This window comes from Oreochromis aureus, linkage group 4, assembly GCF_013358895.1.
Source record: "Oreochromis aureus strain Israel breed Guangdong linkage group 4, ZZ_aureus, whole genome shotgun sequence".
Lineage (NCBI taxonomy): Eukaryota > Metazoa > Chordata > Actinopteri > Cichliformes > Cichlidae > Oreochromis > Oreochromis aureus.
Window position 1 is genome coordinate 9,685,342 of NC_052945.1, and position 20,478 is coordinate 9,705,819.

A 20,478-nucleotide genomic window follows, 5' to 3' on the forward strand; every position below is an offset into this window, starting at 1 on the left:
AATGCTGACTACATTGAAAGCTCAAACGACACATTGATTTCCTTCAAGCTTCATTTATTGAGATGACAGTTTGGCTTTGCCTTGCTTTACACAGTTATGGTCATTTACAGTGAAACTATTACAAAACAACCTCGAGCAGAGAGAACAGAAAAATAATCTACACTTCAATGTGATCAAAACATAACTGTAATCTTCGTTTCTAGAATTTGTTCCAGAGGGATTTAGTTTGATGTTGCAGAGAAATCTAACCTGCCTACTCTTCATATGATTTCAGACATGATATCACTGTTCACAGGGTGTCTGCAGATTTTTAAGGCCTTTATAGACATTAAAATCTCTAAGTGCTAACAGAACACATTACACACAAATCACAATTCTTTTATTGAGCCTAATTTAAGCCCCTTTAAATCTGCTTTTTTTAATCCTGTAAATTCTGGCATTAATCTAAGCTTCAACTCATTAAACAATGCTCGGAAAGTTTCACATTTTAAATTGTCAGCACATACCCTGTCTTAGCTAACATCCAGCTGGCTGACTCCCTCTACTGGACGTTTTAACCTACCCATTTCTTTTCCTCCATTAAGAGGCTGCAGGATGGTCCCTTAAGGATAAGATCATCTGATGCCTGTGCAGACAGGAGCCATACTGAACACTGTCTCACTGTACTACTGTTGGTGCACTACAATAAGTGAGCTGAATAGTTGGCATGAGTGCACGTTTGTCATTATTTTAACATCAGGTTGTATCTTGGTGGCAAAAATGTAAATACACAAACATTAAAACATCAGACCACACAAACACACGCTCCAGGGACCACATATGAATTAATTAGTGAGGTGCAATAATGTGACACTGCTAATGCTGAATGCTTACAGTCCGTTTACCAATGAATACAGTGAGATATATACATTTATATGATAAAGAAGTCGACTCTTTGCTAAAAGGCAACAAAGCACATTTGACCCAAGTTTGTTGATGTGGTGGATTGTCCAAATAACAAAAACATAAATCATTCTTCGATCATCACAAACCATCAGTTTCACTCTGTTTGCTCACTTTTCACTCTCATTCGTGTTATTAAAGTACATTCTGAAAAATAGAGCCTGTATTTGCCAGTTTTGGCCAAATCTGTACATGTTCATACATTATTAGCAAGTCGTGCCTTTACAGTAATTGCAGTTTTTACATCTACTGTACATTCTTTCACTGTACAACTTCGCACAGTCCTGTCCATCTGTAACGGAAGAAAAACCAACAATGTTGAGTTTTGGAGGTGTATTAGTGCTACAGAGAACAAGTACTGTACTTTCTTTATCCTGAGCATTCTAAAAAGCTACAATGAATAGTTTTACTTTCAGTACTAAGCAGTCTACAATAAAAACAGAGCAGGTCTTCAGTGTAGTGTCTGCTCATACATTACACAGTCTGAGGATATACATTCAAACCATTCCATTTGACTGTAGCTTTTCTTGTACAAACTGAAGGAATTTTAAAAACAAGTCACTTGACACATTAGTCATATAGTTACGTATACACTCATTGCATCCTACTTGCTATTGTGCATTAGCAAATTAAACTGAGGCATTAACATTATTGGTGGCTGGAAGAAGCTAATATTATTGCATGTTACTGCAAAGTGCGCTCATGCTCTACATATGCATAGCTGATATGTTGCAAATGTGTTACTTTTTTCATTGTTTTCCACATACACGATAGTGCTTTAGTGTACACAAGGAGCTGCAGTGAGTGATGATAGCCCTAAGCTTTGGTTGCACCACAGATCAAATGATATTTCATCTTGCCAGAGATGAAAATTTCATGTGACAGTAGAATTTTCCACTTTTTCACTGAAAGCAGCTAAACAATCAGCAGCAGTGATGACTTTGTGGTCAGCTACTGCACTACAATATAATGAAAAATATTTTAGCAGTATGAGCTAAAAGAAAAAGATTAGCATTTACATTTTTGTGGTCCTCTGTACATATGTTATTGTGTGTATGTGTGTATGTGCATGTGTGTTTATATGTATGCTTCCCATATGGCCATAGCAGCTTTTCCCTGAAATTTGTTTTCACTGAAAAAGAAAGGATTGTGGAAGGACTTATACTCTTTTTGTTCTGACACTCTGAGACGTTAGAGACTCAAACGTCTGTAGCACCAACCTATTGGCAGATTGATCATAATATGCAACCAGAAGTAAGACAGAAGAAATAAGATCTAGTTCACTCTGTCCCTGGCAAGCTTCATCACTTGAACTTTTTTTGTTTTCGTTCTGCAGTACACCAACAGTCTGTTAGCTCCTACAGCCAGAGGTACTGTATCTTCAGACTATCACATTCTCATGTCCAAAGCCCCCATCGTTGAGAATGTGTTATGAATCTGAGCATACTGTAATCGGCAAAGCTGCTTTCTACTGACACTGTATATATAATGCAATGTTATAGGCTTCAATACAACAAACATAAGCATATGTACCTTTTAGAATCTGTACGTATCATCTCAAAGCTTATCATCACAAAGCTCCATGCTTATCAGTATATTCCTTTTCGGTTGATGCTTCTATTTTTTTTTTTTATCCATGAACACCAATCTTGTGTGTTGATTTTCCTTGCACTGCTTTAGTTCACCACTTCAGATGCTCTCACTGTTTAAAATCAAAATGGATTATGCACTATGGTGTCGATAGTGGTTCCAGAAGAGATTGTCAGCAAAAGGTATATTTTAGATGGCGATAAATCTATACAGTAGGTTATTGGTAGTTTTCATCGGTCTTAAAAATGGCTCAGAAAAGAAATCACTCAATTAAAGCCTAAACACTTAAATCTGATGTTCCAATTAAAGATCCTTTCCCACAGTGTCTAAACTAATTCCTATCTGAATAAGCTATTATGGGTACTTCAGATCAAGCTTGCTCAGATGAGGCACTTCAGTATTTCACCCTGCAATACAGTGTGAGACTTGTTGGCTACTCATGCAACGCGGGGCTTGATTTGAACTTTGAACCCAGCAAAACCAGACTTACCAAAATACATACTATGTAGAGCACCAGGCATCATATCCAAATCAACTGGGCAAAGGAACAGAAACCAAAATGTAAATAAAAAAAAAATCGGGAAACAAAAAAAATAGAAAACTTAATATAGGTATCTGTGGTTTTGTAGATGCTAACTCCCACACTCCAACCCCCACTCAAAACCCCAACCATTGTCCAAGAGGTTCTCTGATGCTAGTCGCTCCTGAACTCCTCTTCAATTTCTGGGAGTTTCTTTTTTTCTCTCCTCAGAGTCTCGGTGAGGGGTCTGGAGCTACTGGGGGACTCCAGGTTTTTAGGTTCATTGGTATGGTAACTGCCTTTCTGCTGATAGGCATACACATAGATGCTGTACAGGCCTCCAAAGAGCAGCAGCAGCCCCAGGATCACAATAACTGAAGGACAAGAATAGGAGTCAGACATTATCCACAAGGCCTGGAAGAAAAAGCTGCTCCAAGAAATACTGATGACAAGCAAGTGTTGCTTGACACAAAGATAGGTACATTCTTATCTTAACAAGACAAACTGTTGGAATAAATGAATTTAGGTCTCATATTGCCTATGATAACATAACACACTTTCTTTCTGCTGTCCCAGAAGTCTGTGATCTAATTCTGCAACATCTTAAGTGTGATGTTTACATTCTGCGCATGTGTGGTTTTTTGGTCTCTCTGAATAAGAAATCACTGCTCACACTAGTGATTTAATTAGTTAGTGTGATTTACTGTGAAAAGGTCATCAAAACATACAGAAAGAGAAAAATATAGGGGGATATCTGATTGTTAGGTTTCTCTGTTTTGTTTGTATCATCTGGGGGATTTTACTTCACAATATAAACTGCCTTGAGGCAACTGTTGTTGTGATTTTGTGCTATATAAATTGAATTGAGTTGAACTGAATTGAATTAATGACTATACAAATACTACGTTGATTTTATTTTAAAAGGTTAACAGCAAGCCCAGTTAAAGGTTTGGAATATTAAATAACCTGGTAAATGATTTTGATTTATAAATACTGAATGTACTCTCACTGGAATTAGACCTGCCTTTCGAGACATTCTTTGCTGGGTTTGATCTCTTCTTCCTCTTTTTTCGCCTGTTCCTTTTAGGGGACACAACGGATCATTTGCCTCCATCTTACCCAATCACCAGCATCTTCTCCCACTCCAACTCTCTGCATTTCCTCTTTTTCTACATCCAAAAATCTTTTCTGTGGTCTTCTTTTGTCTTCCTACCTGACCTCTCCATGTTTAACATACTTTGTCCAGTATATACACTCTTCTGCACATGTCCAAATGATCTCAGCCTTGCCTTTCTCACTTTTATCTCCAAATTGACCTGTCCCTCCTGTCTTTTTGTTATTGCTACCCACTCCACCTGGCCTGCACGCTCTTCTTCACTTCTCTTGCCTTCCTCTCATTCTCATTCTTCCTCTGTCTTGCCTCTACTGACTTTCATTTCTCTGCAGTGCACACCTCCATCTCTATAGACTCTTTTAGGCCTGCTCCCTACTCTCAAATACAAATCACAGTATCTTCTGCAAACATTCGTGGAGGCTCCTGCTTGACCTCATCTGTCAGCCTGTCCATCACTATTGTAAACAACAAGGGGCTCAGCGCTGATCCCTGAGCTAATCCCACCCCCAACTTGAACCCATCTGTCACTCCTACCGCACACCTCACCACTGTCTCACTGTGCTCATGCATGTCCTGCAACACCCTCACATACTTCTCTGTCACTCCTGACTTCATCCCTACACACTTCTGTCATCTGAATAACCGTCTTCCACGCTTCATCCTATCCATACATGTCCTCTCTTCCTCCTCAGTAATCCTCTGTTGGATTTGATACATTTAAAATATGATCTGAAATAGAGCACTCTCTGAAGCAAGGTCTTAGTAAGCCAGAGGAAATTTTCAGATAGCCAGAGGAATTTTCTGAAGATTGGAGTGACCTGATAAGCACTTTGTCCTTAGTTCCCAAGCAGCTGCATTTAGAATTTGCTAAATGAAAATGGACTTTGAAGATGGACTTTCTGTAATCCAGCTGTAGCAAAGACATAAATGAGTTTTTTCATCAGATTGAAATGACATCGACTATAACTTCAGGATGAAAGACCATATTACAAACACTGTTTTTCATCTTAAAAGAGAGTGCTTGTAAGTATTCAGAGACAAGCTGTACATGAGCTTGGAGACCAACCACATTTAATATTTGACAGTTCAGTGAGTGCAATCATGGCATTAAATTGCCTGTAGGTGTGTGGAGGTTTTTTGTCGCTCAGAGTGTTCGCTGTGTAATGAAATGGCAAAACATCAACAGTGTTTGCTAGCCTTTCTGCCAATAAAATGTTCTCAGCGCCGTAGGTTCATAAACACAGCGAATGGTTACAGAGAATGGTCTGTGAAGTATAAAAAAAGATAACTTCTGATGTTCTACAGTATTTCTATGTCTCTTGGAAAGATATAGAAGGGTAGAAAATGGAAGGAAAATCAACATAAAGTGTCCTAAAATGGTGTTGAATCCTTTCACTAAAACTTCATTGTACATTTACCTCAATCTAAAATGAGGAAGACTGTCTTTCCACAAGATACATGTTGTTCTGATTGCAGTGACTATTCCCTCAAAGAGTAAAAGGGGAATCTAAATCAGGCTGGCTAAATATCCCCCAGAGCATAACAGAGCCACTGGATCATTCACTGTAGAGCTCGAGCATTCAGGTCTTATGTCTGTGAACGTTTTTTTCTGCCAGTAGAGATTAGCATTTTATTTCATTGGTAATATTAAAACAGGAGGTGTAATTTCTGAGTCATAACCATTTTATCTATGACAATATATCAGACAGAGAAGATGTCTGATATCTGGGAGGGACCTTTGTCAGCATAGCCGAATGTTGCATTAATCTTTAATGACATGCTGATGTCCAGTATTAGCATAATATCTCAGAAGCAAAATGATTTATTAAGCTAAAGCATCTATCAATGATGAACAGTAAGCTGGGACCATGCAGACTAAATATAGCTGATCCGGTAAAGGTCTCAGACAGGGATGGAGCAGGGAGTCTCTGTGCTGCAGTTTAATCCTGAGACTCCAGCCTCTCCTGCTCATCAGGGGGACCTGCTCTAATTTTTTTTTCATCTGTGGTACTATGCTGCAGGCTGCTCATCTGCTCTCAGTGCATGTCCTCCACGTCCATGTTCTCATTGTAATATTCATGTTGATTATATAACAAATACCTTCTATAAGTGCATATTGAAAGCAAGTCAGTTGGCATTGTTATTGTTATGACAGCTTATATTTCTGTGTTGCGAGTACGGTCCAACACTCATGGCTATTAATTATATATACATACATATATAGAGAGAGAGAGAGATATCTATAGATATATAGATAGATAGCTATATAGCTAGCTAGCTAGCTAGATAGATAGATAGATCAAATAACCCATACATTGCACTAATTTTCCTTATTTAATCAATATACCTGAATGCACTCGAATGTAGTCAACACTATCATTTGGTATGACTGAAATGCTTGAAAAATAGTTGTTTACTTTACTGTAATTATGTTCTGTGTTTTATTTTTCCACATATAATAAAATTCTGCCTTCAGAAAGAATCAACCACTGAAAAGCTCCTGTCAGACTCTGACAACTCTGCTCTAATTTTGGATTAGAGGATTTTAGGAAAAACTAAGAGAGAATTTGAAACAGCGTTTGAGCCATCTGGGGCACGAGGAAAAGAGTAAAACAGAAATGAAGGAGATGAGTGGTGCTTCAGATTAAATGAAATAAACTACTAAATGTCACATTACACGTTTTGTACAACTTCAAAATAAAAATGATTCTTACCTGTTATCCAAAATAGACCTAGGTCATCATGGATATAAATATACTCTGTAAGAGAGAGAGATGCACAGTTCAGGAAATAAACAGAAAACAATAATGCCTTTATTTCATGAGAGTTATATGATGAAAAATAAACGTCTACCTATTCCAGTAAACCAGGGATCGGCCTCCCATGGTACATAACCGAGGACAGGAGGGAAGGCACCACAATTAGACTCAGAGACATAGCCGTGCGTCTGTACTGGAGGGTCTGTTTCGTTTGGACGGAACAGGGTCTTCAGAGGTGCGTAGACATTATATCTGACCCCAGATATGCAGCCTATGAAGCCTGGAGCATTATGCCTCTGGATTTCATAGTCAATGTCACCAACCTCTGAAGGAAAAGATACAGCAATTAAACATGACATCAGGATCTGATTAAACAAAAAATAAAATAAAATTCTTGCAGCAAGATGTTATTAATGACAAAAAGTTAATAAGCCTTTTACCCATCACTCTGCCCAGGAACATGGACTTTGGAGAGTCAAACCTAGCATCTTCCACCAAGGTTATCTTTTCCACTATAGGCTCCATGTAATCCACCTATGGATAGAGAAACATTTGTTTTTACACCTCAAGGGGACATTGCAGAATAAAAAGACACCATTACATGCCTATAGTACGACAAGCATCAATGATTATAAACAGTTAACCAGCTACAGATGGAGCACTTCCAAATAAAAAGCACTATTTTTAAGACATTCTTTGACATGACATATGAAAGTAATAAATGTGAGGCTACCAACCTGGCTTTTATCAAAGGTAGAAATTCGAGCCTTTTTACCTGACCCCAAATCTAATTCCCAAATGTAAAACTGTTACTTGAACATTTGTGTAGATCACTGTTCTTATAATTTGTAGGAAAATTCTGCTTCTCTTGGGGAAGTTCAGTTAGTTGGGTATCCTTAAATAGCGTTCAGAATTACGAGACATAATAAATGATTTCACAGAAGGTAATCTAAACCACAGATCACATTGTACACAGTGGGAGCAATGAGAGCTTGAACCTGGGTTTTGATGGTTCTGTTGTGTCTGGTTATGTTCACATAGTGAGGGAATCCATCTGCCAGGTTTCTGTGAGTCAGCTGGTACTTGTGTGTTATGACTCCCAGCTTATACCTCAGATCTACACTACCTGAGGGGAGAGGCAAGAGAGTAAATCAATAGCATACAGTACTGTTTTGCTCAATAACTCTAACAAGTGAATAAAATCACTACGCTGTCCTAAAAATGAGATTATGTGCAAAGTTATGACTTTCCCATTCTCAACAAATATTGTTTCTTAGCTTTCCATACCATCAGTCTTGAGTATGACAGCGATGTAGTCCTGGACGAAGGAGCTTATGTAGAGCAACACGGCTGGTGTGTGAACAGTGCTAAAACTGAACTCTATGTCATCTGCTGTATCGTTGTAGCCGAGACTGAAGTTGTCGTAGTGCGGGTCAATCCAGTTGGCCCACGCTGCTTCATCTGATACTGGCTTCTTTCGTATGTTGTACCTCATCCATGATCCAATCTCAAAATAAGCTCCAATATCTTAGAAAAAAAATTATTAGATTTCAGTCTGCATTTCATTACATTTACCAGGTTTAAGGTGTTTAACTTTTGTTGTGCTGAACATAACTTACCTTTATGGCAGTAGAAACCATCAAAGGCTGTATTGTTACAGTCACAAGTATAGGAAGCGTATCCCTCAATACACTGCCCGCTGTTTCGACATGGTATGGTAGCATTAAGACACTGCCCAGTACAGTTCCTCCTTATGCCCTGTTCTTCGTTTACTTTCCCCTCTAAATCGAGAGGCACGCCATTCATCCGCAACCCTCGAAGGCAGCCCAAGAAAGGTCTCAAGGTACGGTTGGCTGAACCTGTGACAAAGAATACTTGTATCAGTGGCTAGAGGACACATTAAATTGATTTAATTTGTGTCGTTTTTATATTTTGAAATTTCCAAGTGCACCTCAGGAAACCTACCTACAAGGAGAGGATGTGTGAACTTCATGGTGATAAAAGTCTGAGGTGGGAAGCGTTTGACTGCCCATGGCTGATAATCTACCTTAATCCGAGCCAACTTCACGTTAAGCTCAGCCTGAACGAAATGCCACTCGTTGTCATTAAGTGGCACGGGAGAGTGTAGGGTCGCATTAAGGATGCCATCGCCAACCATAAATACAAATGCAAGATCCTGGGTGGCTGGAAGAAAAGAAAAGATACAATTAAGAAAATACTTTTTACAAAATGTACAGTTCTAATAGGATACACTTGAGAATTTCCTTCTAACAGATGAACCCACTCACTATTGAGCTCTATTCTTATAAAGTTTCTAAGATGATCATCAGAGTTCTCCAGGAAGACACAATGGTCACGATAGGTTTTGAAGTGGAAAGAGATGTCAACAGTTGTTCCAGGCCTGAAGGTGGGGAATGTTATGTAAGTGGGCTTTGTGAAGGCTATGGTGTTCCAGATGTTTCCTGTGGAAAACATAGAAATAAATTTGGAGAAAAACAACTCAGAAGCCCTTGATACACTAGAGATGAGCATATGTGTTAGCAAAAGCCATAATATTTAATCTCACTGTCGCCATGGCAGCGGAGTGGCCCAACTGTGAAATGCGCCTCTGAGCCGGTCCTATTGGTGTCCCCGACCACCACCCTCCTCACAGGCAGATGGTCTCTAAAGTCCAAGTAGCCTTTGTCCGAGTACCTGAAAAGCCACAAAGAAAATGATTTATGTCAAAGCCACAAGTAAACATGTTCAGTGTGTTCTTCTCTCACCATTGTCTATAGTCAGCGTCGCAGTTGCACTGAAACTTGGGGTCGACACAGGTTTGATTGACAGCACAGCCGCATTTTTGGACTTCTCTGAATGTCCCACCCCAATAATAATGGCTCTGATTGTTGCGACCAATCCAGTAAGTGAAAGGCCTTCCATCTATTTTGAAAGAGAAATTGAATCTGTGTTTGAAACATGTATTCGTTTTCATTTTTCTTTGCTTATTGATCATCTGCACGCTATTAAAATCTGTCTCATCCTACTTACTGGGGGTATTGAGGAGACGGGACTTATAGCAGGAGTAGTCTATCCACTGTTCACAGTACATGGAGGTGTTTGCAAGAGCAGTGACTTCATCCCAGGAGGCATTCCAGTAGTTGACATCTGCTATATATGGCTTGTCGATTGAACTCCCAATCACCTTAGTACCTTCCACTCGATCACTCAGTATCACTGTCCAAGCTTTATATGCTGCAAAAGGGTGTGATAGATGTAAGTCAAATCAGAAAAGGATCAAATAGAATAATGGGGGGAAAGTAAGGAACATGATGAAACACTAAAAAGAAATTTACTATATAATAATATCTTCCTCTATAATAATATGGAGGAAGCAGAGGATGAAGAGTTTCACGAGACAGATGCAAAGACAGCAACAGCTGGATCTCTCTTGTTATATAAATCCTTTTTTTAATTTCCCTTGAAACTTCAGTGCACATTTCTCATTACCCTCACATAATAGCATGACTTTTTTTCTCCCTCTTTTCGCAACCTACAGATAAAACATCAAACACAGTGCTGCTGCAGCCATGCATCATTAGCAACAATGACTACTTACATTTCATTTTGCAGTACACTTCAAATGGTTTCAATGGCCCACTGAGATCAGGATCGATGGTGTAGTTTCCAGACCAATACTTGCCACTGAGTCTGTAGGCCTCACATGATTCTTTATAAACCGCTGTTTGGGGACATAATGGAGCAATTTATTATAATAAGGAGTATAAATAACACAAGCAAGGTGTTATTTATTTAAGAAAGTGTTGGCGTTTTACAATTATCAGCTAGCACTTACACATGTGACACACTTCTCCTTTATAGCCTGTATTCTCACACAGGCAGATGAAGTCATCCCAGGACTGGATGCATCTACCTTCGTGCTCACATGGATTTGGAGTACATCTGCATACAAAAGAGATTATTATACTAAGTTTATGGTTATTGCAAAAGTGAGCAACTTAAAATGGCCTGTATTTATATAGCGCTTTAATAGTCCCTAAGGACCCCAAAGCGCTTTACATATCCAGTCATCCACCCATTCACGCACACATTCACACACTGGTGATGGCAAGCTACATTGTAGCCACAGCCACCCTGGGGCGCACTGACAGAGGCGAGGCTGCCGGACACTGGCGCCACCGGGCCCTCTGACTACCACCAGTAGGCAACGGGTGAAGTGTCTTGCCCAAGGACACAACGACCGAGACGGTCCGAGCCGGGGCTCGAACCGGCAACCTTCCGATTACAAGGCGAACTCCCAACTCTTGAGCCACGATCGCCCACGACTTACATAAATAACCTATGTTTTTTCACCATCCTATTCTCCTTTTTGTGATATTTTTCTCCTGCCAAGTTCTTTTAGACAGAGTTTATGAGGTCAAGATAGTTTTAAAAACCAGACAATCCAAACCAATTATGTCTGACAGCAATGTGAGGCCAAGTAGTCCACAAACATTATGAATGGGTTATCAGTAGATATGATAAATGATTCAGTATGACATACTAATATAGCACTGCAATAATGAGTTATTAGTGTATCGTTTTAATTAAACTGAATCAGTCAGGTTTCCTCAATGACTAATGGTGTGTTTCACCTGTCAGTGATCCCACAGGTGCCCAACAACAGCTCAGCATATCTTCCCCACTGTCGCATCAGAATAATGTCAATATCGAGCTGTTCGTTGTCTATGAAGATGTGCTGCATGCAACCATGGAAGCGATTCAGCTTGGTTTCACATTTCCTGACTGTGTTATTAGTTTTCGGACAACCTAAACAGAGGAAAGCAAATTTTGTAAGACTTGATGAGCACAGATTTGATCTATGTGATCTTTTTGTTGTTAGCAGTTATCTGACAAATCGACTCACCTCCAAAAAAGTAGCGGTCGCCTGTCCGAATAAGGAAAGGGTTGGTGATCTTTAGTGGTGAGCCCTCCTCCTCATCAATAGTGAGAGTTAGCAGGTTGTCTCTGGCTGCCAAATCCACTGAATGCCAATAACCATCGTTTAGTCTGTATCCTGTGGAACAAGACGAAGCCCTTTGTGATGCTGTCATATTATGTTATAGGTACAGATATGTGCAGTTGTTTTGTACATATTATCAGTACAAAAATCTAATGCATAATGCTAACCATTCTTTCATTTGTCAGGTAAAGGTTGCCGTGAATTGTCCAGTTATAGTTTAGGGACAGAAAATATTTAAATGTGGAGAAATTAAAGTTTGGTGGTATGTCTCTGTTATGGAACTTTCCTGACCCTCCATGCATTTACTTCCATAAGATCTTAGACAATTACACTGTTTTGTGATTTGCCTGTGTATACCACCATTGTGGATTTCAAACAATCAAGATGTGATGTATTAATAATCTTATTTTAACAAAGTCCCAAAAAGTTGATTCTGTTCATCTGAACATAACGTGTTCAGTGGAAGAAACGTTTCGTCACTCATTCAATGGACTGTTTCAGTCTCAGCTGACTGCAGGTTTCCCCACCCTTATAAAGAGTAAATTTGCATATTGACAAAAACTAGCACCACTGGCGAGCAATGGGCTTGATCATTAATATGTGTCTGAGAAAAGCCTACCAGCAGCAAACTGAATTTTCTTCTTGCCAGGCTGGAATATAGTGACATTGATCTGTCCCTCGCTCAGACCCAGCTCAAGAGCACCCAGATCATCAGCAAAACGTGTGAACATCAGAAGCCCTGTGTAGTCCCATGAGCGGAACTTGAACTTGACAAACATGCGGGGCCTCCTGAAGAACCCTGGCACCTGCAGGTAGTTATTGGGCCCAGCGAAGGTCATTGGTTTCAGCAGAATGTCACGGCAGGTAAAATGCATCTTTTTCTAGATGGAGAGAGAAAATCGACCTTATTAGCCACACTGAAACGAATGACAGTGTTTGTGATTAAACTGTGAACATAAAACAGATGAATTTGGGTGAAGCTGCAAATTTTAAAGGCGATTACCCAAAATGATGATGTTGCTATATAATGGATTAGAGTTATCGTAGAGCCCTACCCTTCTTGGTATATGGATGTCGGGATCTTCTCTCTTGGCTTTGTCGATGACATTGATGCCATTGATGAAGACGTTTTCCATACAGCCCGCGAAATTTGGCGTGTTAGGGAGGTGAGGCATGTTTTGCTCTATTACTCCTCCTACATAGATCTAAGCATCAGGTATTAAGACAGTCAGATACCCAGAGCATTGTCCTACATTCACTAATATTTCTGCGGTTAAAGGAGGATATATTCCAGACAGTACCTGTTTATCTAGATCCAGGTGAGTAAATTCTCCATTACATATGGCTGTCACTGTCTGACTGTCCACTGTGAGGTTCACCTGTCGACCATAACGTTTGATTGTGACATAGTGCCAGTGGAGATTATCAAGAAGGCTGCCAGCGGTCAGTGTAGTCCGTCCATTAAGTTTGTGTACATTACTGCTTCCTGAAAAACCAAGAGCAAACACAGCATGGAAGGAACTGAATAAAAATGTTCAAAGCATGTAAAGATTTTTGGCATAACTGAAAGACCTAACTCAACAACCTAACCAGCAATGCCAAGATCCCTACCGTGACAATTCGGCTTTGTTTCAGGTGAGATGGATGTTACTGTTACAAAGTTTTTAGTTCCTGAAACAATAAATGTAAACAAATTTTTTAATGCTGCTTGTACCAAGACTGATGTGCAGGTAAAGCCGGCCTTTCTTCAGCTCCAGGGTAAAGAGGTCTCCCTGAATCCCTTCACTGTGCAAAAGAAGGCCATCCTGCTCCAGAGTCTTGAAGTTTATGGCAATGTGGTCCTGCAGCGTACGGGACTTTTTTTCAGGATACTTGTAGACCACTGAGTCATCTCCATTGTACTGTAGCACATAGGAATCTGCAACAAAATGTCAACCTGATTCAGTTTAAAAGAGTAATGTAGCAAGTATGCTACATGGCTCATGTCCTTGAGCTCCTTGAAATTGTTAGCACTTTAGCTTGCGTAATACATTCAAACCACTGAAGAGTACTGAGAGTAGTCGCTTGTGAAAGAATATGGAACTAGTGCAGCACATTTGGCATGTTTTCAAAATATATTTAAGAGCTATGGTTAACTGCTGGATGTCAGTCAGAATCAGGAAATCCATGTACAGCATCCTTCAGTCATTTTTACCATAAGGGCAGCCAAACAGCTCCAGTCTCACACCAATCTTCCCTCCATTCTCTGTGTTCCATGCCAGAGGCAGCAGACGAATATGTTTAGCAGTAAAGGCGTAATGGAAGACATTCCTCTTCACCTGATAATAATTCCAGTTACCAGGCAGCGTCTGCAAACAGATGAGACAGGAGAAGAGTGGAGAGTTATTGAGCCACTGCTATGGTGTTAAAGCCTTATTAAGAGACGATGATGAATTGATGATGAGATTAGCTTTGTCAGTGATAATATTCTGTGCTGTCTTTGTTTTTCTGCCTGTGGCAATGAATATAATGGAACACCCACTGAATCCAAAATCTGCCATAGAGATTACATTTGACTAGTTAATCCTCGACTCATCCCTTTTATGGCTTTCATCCCACCGCGGCCATTAGGGCCCAGTGACACCTACAGAGTTGCCTCCTTTCATGATGTACGGCGTCCAGGAGTCTGGTCGATCTCCGTAGAGCAGAGTGTATTTGGTGACCCAATCATATGAGTTGAAGGTCCCCTGAGTCGCAACTGCCACCAGTCGGTACTTCCTGCCCAAGTCTATCTGCAACCATGGCTGTCTGTCCCTTGGGGAAGGGGACCAGCCACTGCTGCCTGAGGGCATGAAAAGAAAAGATTTTATCAAATTTGGGAAGGATGAAATAAATAGAAATACAACTGTGACCTTACAGAGCTGACCTTAAATCTTATTGGAATGATTACACAGTATGTAATGTACTGCTATTAAAGCCCCCATGTAGATGCGTAATTGTATGGTATAGGCTCAATTATCACAGAATAATTATTCTATTCAAGGAAAATGAATCTGAAGTCATCCTTTCACTACAAGGGGTGGTAACTTTTTTCTGTTTGTTTTGTTTTGTTTTGGGGTTTTTTGCTGACTGCAGCCAGCCTAAGCAACACATCATGAAGTGATATATTATCAAACTGTGTTTGCATCATAGCTGGTAAACACTCTATTTTAACCTGCCAGTTGTTAACGTTGTTAAAAAATAGATTCCTTTGCTAAAAGTAGGTTCAATCAAATTAAAAAATAACAAAACATAATTTTAAGTTTGTTTATATTTTTAAAGTAGCAGGATTTATTTTAATAAATTATATCATATTCTCTTCATTTCCATTGAAAATATTGCCACTTTAAGATAGAGTCCCTCACTTTATGGCTTATAGATTGCTTTCATATGCCTTGCCATTTTAGGAATAGTCCTCAAAAATTATACAACTAGTAACATTAATAATGGGTTTATTCCATTCTGATATTTTCATGCAAACGTCTTCATAGTGGAGCTGAATGGAACAGAGGATTCAATTCACCTTAGTACCTTTATTGGAATTTGTGCTGTGAATCAGGTCTCAAATATAACATTGCATTACATTACAAAAACTTACCATATAGTTTGGCAAAATTGGCAGAGTACAGAAAGTTATATCTGGAAGAGGCCAGGAAGGAGGAGGCATACAGCCCAGAGACGAGTGGATCGACACATTCTCCTGCAGTGAAAACAGGGACAACACCAATGTCAGAAGGTGTTTTAAAAAAGTGCTTTTTATAACAATGCACCTTTCGAAATGAATAACAACACCAGGCACTCCTGCACAGCTAGATAAGAAAACACCACTTGGAGATTAATTAGCGGTCACTGCATTCTCTGGAAGACACATTTATTCGGATCAGTTCAATTAAATTAACACTGTTTCCATGCATGAAAAGGAGCAGGAAGAAGAATATTATATATATATAATAATAATAATAATAATAATAATACATTTACAATATAATATCAATTTTCATTGTTATGCTGATGACACCCAGCTCTACATTTCCTCCCAACCTAATTCATCCCTTCCACCTACTTCCCTCTCGAACTGTCTTATGGAGATGAGATTATGGTTCTCCTCCAGTTTTCTCAAACTTAACAGAAATAAAACAGATCCTTGTGTGTGTATGTGATCTGCTTAATATTACCACTGCTTCCCACTTTCTTGTTGTTCCATCTCCTCGTCTTATCACTACAGGAAACAGAGCTTTCAGTCACTCTGCTCCTCGGCTCTGGAATTCATTTCCTCCTGTCATAAGAAATATAGATTCCCTTCCCTTTAAGTCACAGCTCAAAACATAATTGTTTAAACTGTCTTACCCGCCTTAATACAGATCTTACTTTTTTTGTATTTTAATGGATTTTAATGGATTTAAATCTACTGTTGTATTGATATTTTTCTTCTCTTTGTAAGGTGACCTTGGGTTTTAGAAAGGCACCCTCAAATAAAATGTATTATTATTATATATACATATATATAATATATAAAGAGAGAGAGAGAAAGAGCTCTGTCATGCTGCTTTGCCATTGTACATATAGTTATGAGGCTAATGGGGCCATCACGCATCTGCTCAGACTTGCTCCCTGCTTGAGGGCTGTTAAAAGTGACCATAATTCTACCTAATCTTGCTTCTGTCGTGGCTGGGGATAAATGCCTGATGCCCTCACCTCCAGCTGTAAAGGAAACGGTTTCTCATTTTAAGTGCCAAAATATGCTCCTTGAGACTCTTAAGACATTTAAAATAGATAAACCAAAATCCTGGAGGGATATTATTTTTTCAATGAAAGACAAACCAGGTGCATCAATAAATAAATAAAATGTTTTAATCTTGCTTATGTATAACTATTACTGAAATGGAAGAAGCTCCAATCTGACCTTCCACCAGTGTCAGTATAATCCTCTCTTAAATGTTGGGAGTTGTTTACTACTAAACAGGAGTTTTAATCATCGTTTTACATTCGTGCAGGTCATGGAGCACAGAAGAAGGCATGGTAACCAGCAGCTAAGGACAAGGCATGCTAGCAGAGTTAGTATACTGACTGCAAATGGAGCTAGATGAGGACAAGTGGAGCACAGTCTGAAATTTTAAACAACTTAAATGAGTTCTGTCCACATCGCTCCAAGGGCATGACTTTCTGATTCAGCTTCTTCTCTAATGGCTTTCTCTCTCTTTGTGATACAGAAATGCCTGCTATTCTGCAGATGATCAATAACAGATCTCTGCTGCATTACTTTACTGCTGTGCTATAAAGCCATTTCAAGTGAACCACACCCTCAAATGTCCAGTCCCACAAAAATACATATACTTTGAAGTTTTGAGATGCAATCACACAAGCAAAGCTCCTTTGCTACTAGTAGCTTGAGTAATTACTTCTTTAACTTCTTCAGTTACTAGTAAATGAAATGGTGTTTGGCTTTAACAGCTTCATCTTAGACTGCATCAAGGTAACCTAGGTCACACAGCTCCTCCTTTTTATGAAAAGCATGTCACGCACTCCGCACCCAGACCTATTCACTGTCTCACTTCCTTTCCCTCATTTTGATACCACTCTCTTTATCTCCAGCCCAACTCTAAAAACCCTCCAATCTTCCATGCTTTCACTGTATCCCATTACTCTTGCTCATCATCATTATCATCATCATCTTCATCACATAATCTTCTCTGCCTTCTCTGCCTGTCTCTTCCCTATTGGGCGTTGTCATGCTGCAGCAGTTAGAGTCTACCTGAAGCCTGCGTACCCTGCTACTTGTGATTTTGCACCCCCTCCCATCTGTGCACCACACGGGGTAGTCTATTTCTCCGTTTATCATTAAGAGGCTGTGGAGAACAGTGTAGCTGTGTAGAGCTCTAGCACCACTCCTGCTGAAATATCACTCTGCCGCTAGTGTGGGTAGGCCTGTCTGGGCTGACACATCATTTTTGCCGGTTACATACAGTATGCAGAGGCACCTCCTTTGACTGACGCTGCTCTGTGATGCATGGCTGCTGACGATTCACACAGCAACCCCGTCTGAGTGAAGACATCCACTGAATGCGGGCATCTCCAAACATACCAAAACATACTGCAACAAAGCAGTACATAAGAGTGGCCGAAATATTACATGTTTTGCAAGAGAGGTTTTGCTAAATTATTCATATTTGGGCAGACATCACAGTGGGTGGTGCCTGACTACCAAGAACCAAAGCTACAAACACTAAAGAATATCAGAGTTCTGCTGAGACTTAAAGTTAAATCTAAATGACTATTACAGCTTCTTTAGATATCAATTCCCCTCTCATGAACCAAACAGTTAGTTCTCTGTTATTCAGACTATAAACTTCAGATTTATTTACATGTATTCCACCTTCTTATTCCTCACACACACACACACTCTCACTTCAGAGAGCGAGTTTCAGCCTCACCCCAGGATGATTTAGAGTGCTCTGAGATCTAAGGCTCCATTTTATCCTGGCACAGCTCCACTGTGCATGTCACCACAGCAGACCAGAGGGCTGCATTAAACTATCAACAGAACTTTTGCAGATAAAGCACAGAGACATCAACTTATTGATTGGCAATCAGCGAACTAATGCGCTTGACAAACATATTCTGCCTAACTGGTTTCTCTGTTCATCTTCTGCAGTTAGCATGACATCACAGAGAAACATTTCTTTTTCAAAATAAAAGAAAATAGTTCCTGTATAGCAAAGTTATAATTTCTAGTATACATATATATATACACTAGCAGTAAGTCAGTATCTGAATTTCTGAATTTCACATTCCAAAGTGACAGGAAGTCATACCTTAGTCCATCCTCCATTCTTCTTACCTAAACTAATGAGCCGGTTTCTGGAAGTATGCGTTTAAGAAGCAGTGAAGACCCTCTGAGGTCATCTTGACAGTGACATCACACATAACGCTTATCAGTATGCATTCAAGCTCTGGTGAATGGGTCTAGGTGGGTGTTTACCCTTACCCAATTTTAGCCCCAAACATATCCCCACAAACGTATTCCCGATTATGTCACCTGCAAGACAACTGAAGCACTTCAGTAGTCTTATAGCAGATGATGATTTCCCAGCAAGCTAAAAGCGAGATGCAGCGCTTTCTGGGCAGCTCATGGACACCTAGGTTTTCCCAAAAAAAAAAGTACTGCAGTGGGCTGGTCCCGGTCAGGACGCTGAGCCCTGCTCTCTCAAACGTTGCTATTAAAAAATCGCTCCACGGATTTTCACCAACAAGAAGATACACTGTGTGTATATTATTATATTTGAATCAACATAAACAGCACTGCGCTTTTAAAATAAAATAGAGTTGAGCCCGCACGCTGCAGAAACTTGCGTGCAGGCTGGAAGAAAGCACTGCAATGCAGACAGTCCAGTGCAAAGGGGGATTGCCGTGCGCACCTTATGCAGGACCGACGCGGTTTGCTTCAACACTTTTCGTGCTTTGAAATGTTCAATAGCCAAAAACAAGCCGTGAAAATTAAATCGTGTCCGTTTAACACAATGCCCGGTTTCATCGCAGCGTGCGTTGCCCTTCAAACATCCCAACATCTCAGGCTACATTTTGCCCTCCAGTGGTATTTTTCACTCATCAGGTTATCGCGTGTTAGAATGCAACTTTTTCGTCAGCGTATGATCCGACGCTAAACAGTCAGCAGATAATGCATGTATATACACCCTGAAATATTTTAATCATATTCTAGCAAACGACAGTAGATGAATAATTGCTGTTTCACAAGACTTACGTGATGAGCAATGTTGAAACCCCCAAAACAAGAGGCATATGCTCAGTGTTTTGCAAGTCATCCTTCACTTAGGACACGTTTATCCACATATGCTATGTTAATTAGATCGTAGATTGTTCTGCAGCATCCTCTCACCCCCCTTTAGCCCAACTTTAACTCGCGCGGCTCCAACTCCTCTTCCCGGGATCTCGGGCAGCCTCTACCGGGGCGGGGACGCGCATTGGTTGCTGGTGCTGATGCTGCGCTTCGCCGAGAGCGCGCACTTTTCTTTTATATCCTTTTAATGGTTTTATTTACATGACCGTAATGGAATGCAATAGCTCCTCTATGGTGGCAATCAACATGCTTTTCAGTTTTCTGCATAAGCGGTGCGCTTGCAGGCAGTTCAGAAAGGATTCAGATGGGTCCCGTACGCAGGAGCCTGGATTTTCAAATGCAGAAGAAATCTGATAGGCGGAGAAAAAGAACAAAAAAACTTTTAAAGTCCGCAGCTGTCCGGCGTTCTCCTCAGCAACTAAGAATACGGTGTTTTCAGTCCCCAAATCAATATTGTGAAGCTGGTCAAAGTGATTAGTTTTCAATCAGTTTTCGATTAAATATCAATGTTCTGAATATTCATTCCTCTTTTTTTCCCCTTTATATTTCATATCATCCTTTGGCACTGTTTTCATGGCTTCCACTTGCCCGGCTGTGCCCCGTGTTTTCGAGGGTTTGGTTAAGAACGCTTTCTCTCCAGGACTGCAGACGTGAACTTCTTCCAAAAATAAGATGACG

The 20,478-nt window shown here is 40.0% G+C and overlaps 1 protein-coding gene across 1 annotated transcript; it reads right to left on the reverse strand.

Annotated features, from left to right (window-relative positions):
• Positions 1–57: 57 nt before the first annotated feature.
• Positions 58–19,799, reverse strand: cntnap1 (contactin associated protein 1). Its single transcript, XM_031729957.2, has 24 exons — positions 19,705–19,799; positions 15,544–15,645; positions 14,555–14,748; positions 14,122–14,275; positions 13,642–13,845; positions 13,229–13,413; positions 12,983–13,132; positions 12,547–12,808; positions 11,832–11,981; positions 11,560–11,734; positions 10,761–10,867; positions 10,524–10,646; positions 9,956–10,159; positions 9,691–9,847; positions 9,492–9,619; positions 9,214–9,387; positions 8,891–9,109; positions 8,545–8,784; positions 8,213–8,452; positions 7,924–8,051; positions 7,366–7,459; positions 7,020–7,250; positions 6,881–6,925; positions 58–3,426 (listed from the first exon to the last, which is right to left on the reverse strand). The coding sequence occupies exons 1-24, from the start codon at positions 19,763–19,765 to the stop codon at positions 3,227–3,229; spliced, it is 3,927 nt and encodes a 1,308-aa protein (XP_031585817.1). The 5' UTR covers positions 19,766–19,799; the 3' UTR covers positions 58–3,226.
• Between the last annotated feature and the right edge of the window lie 679 nt (positions 19,800–20,478).

Coding starts and splice junctions, on each gene's coding strand:
- cntnap1 (XM_031729957.2), bottom strand. CDS start 19,765: ATGACTTGCAAAACACTGAGCATATGCCTCTTGTTTTGGGGGTTTCAA. Junction 15,646..19,704: donor GTTTCAACATTGCTCATCAC/GTAAGTCTTGTG, acceptor TTTTCACTGCAG/GAGAATGTGTCGATCCACTC. Junction 9,388..9,491: donor ACTCCGCTGCCATGGCGACA/GTGAGATTAAAT, acceptor TGTTTTCCACAG/GAAACATCTGGAACACCATA.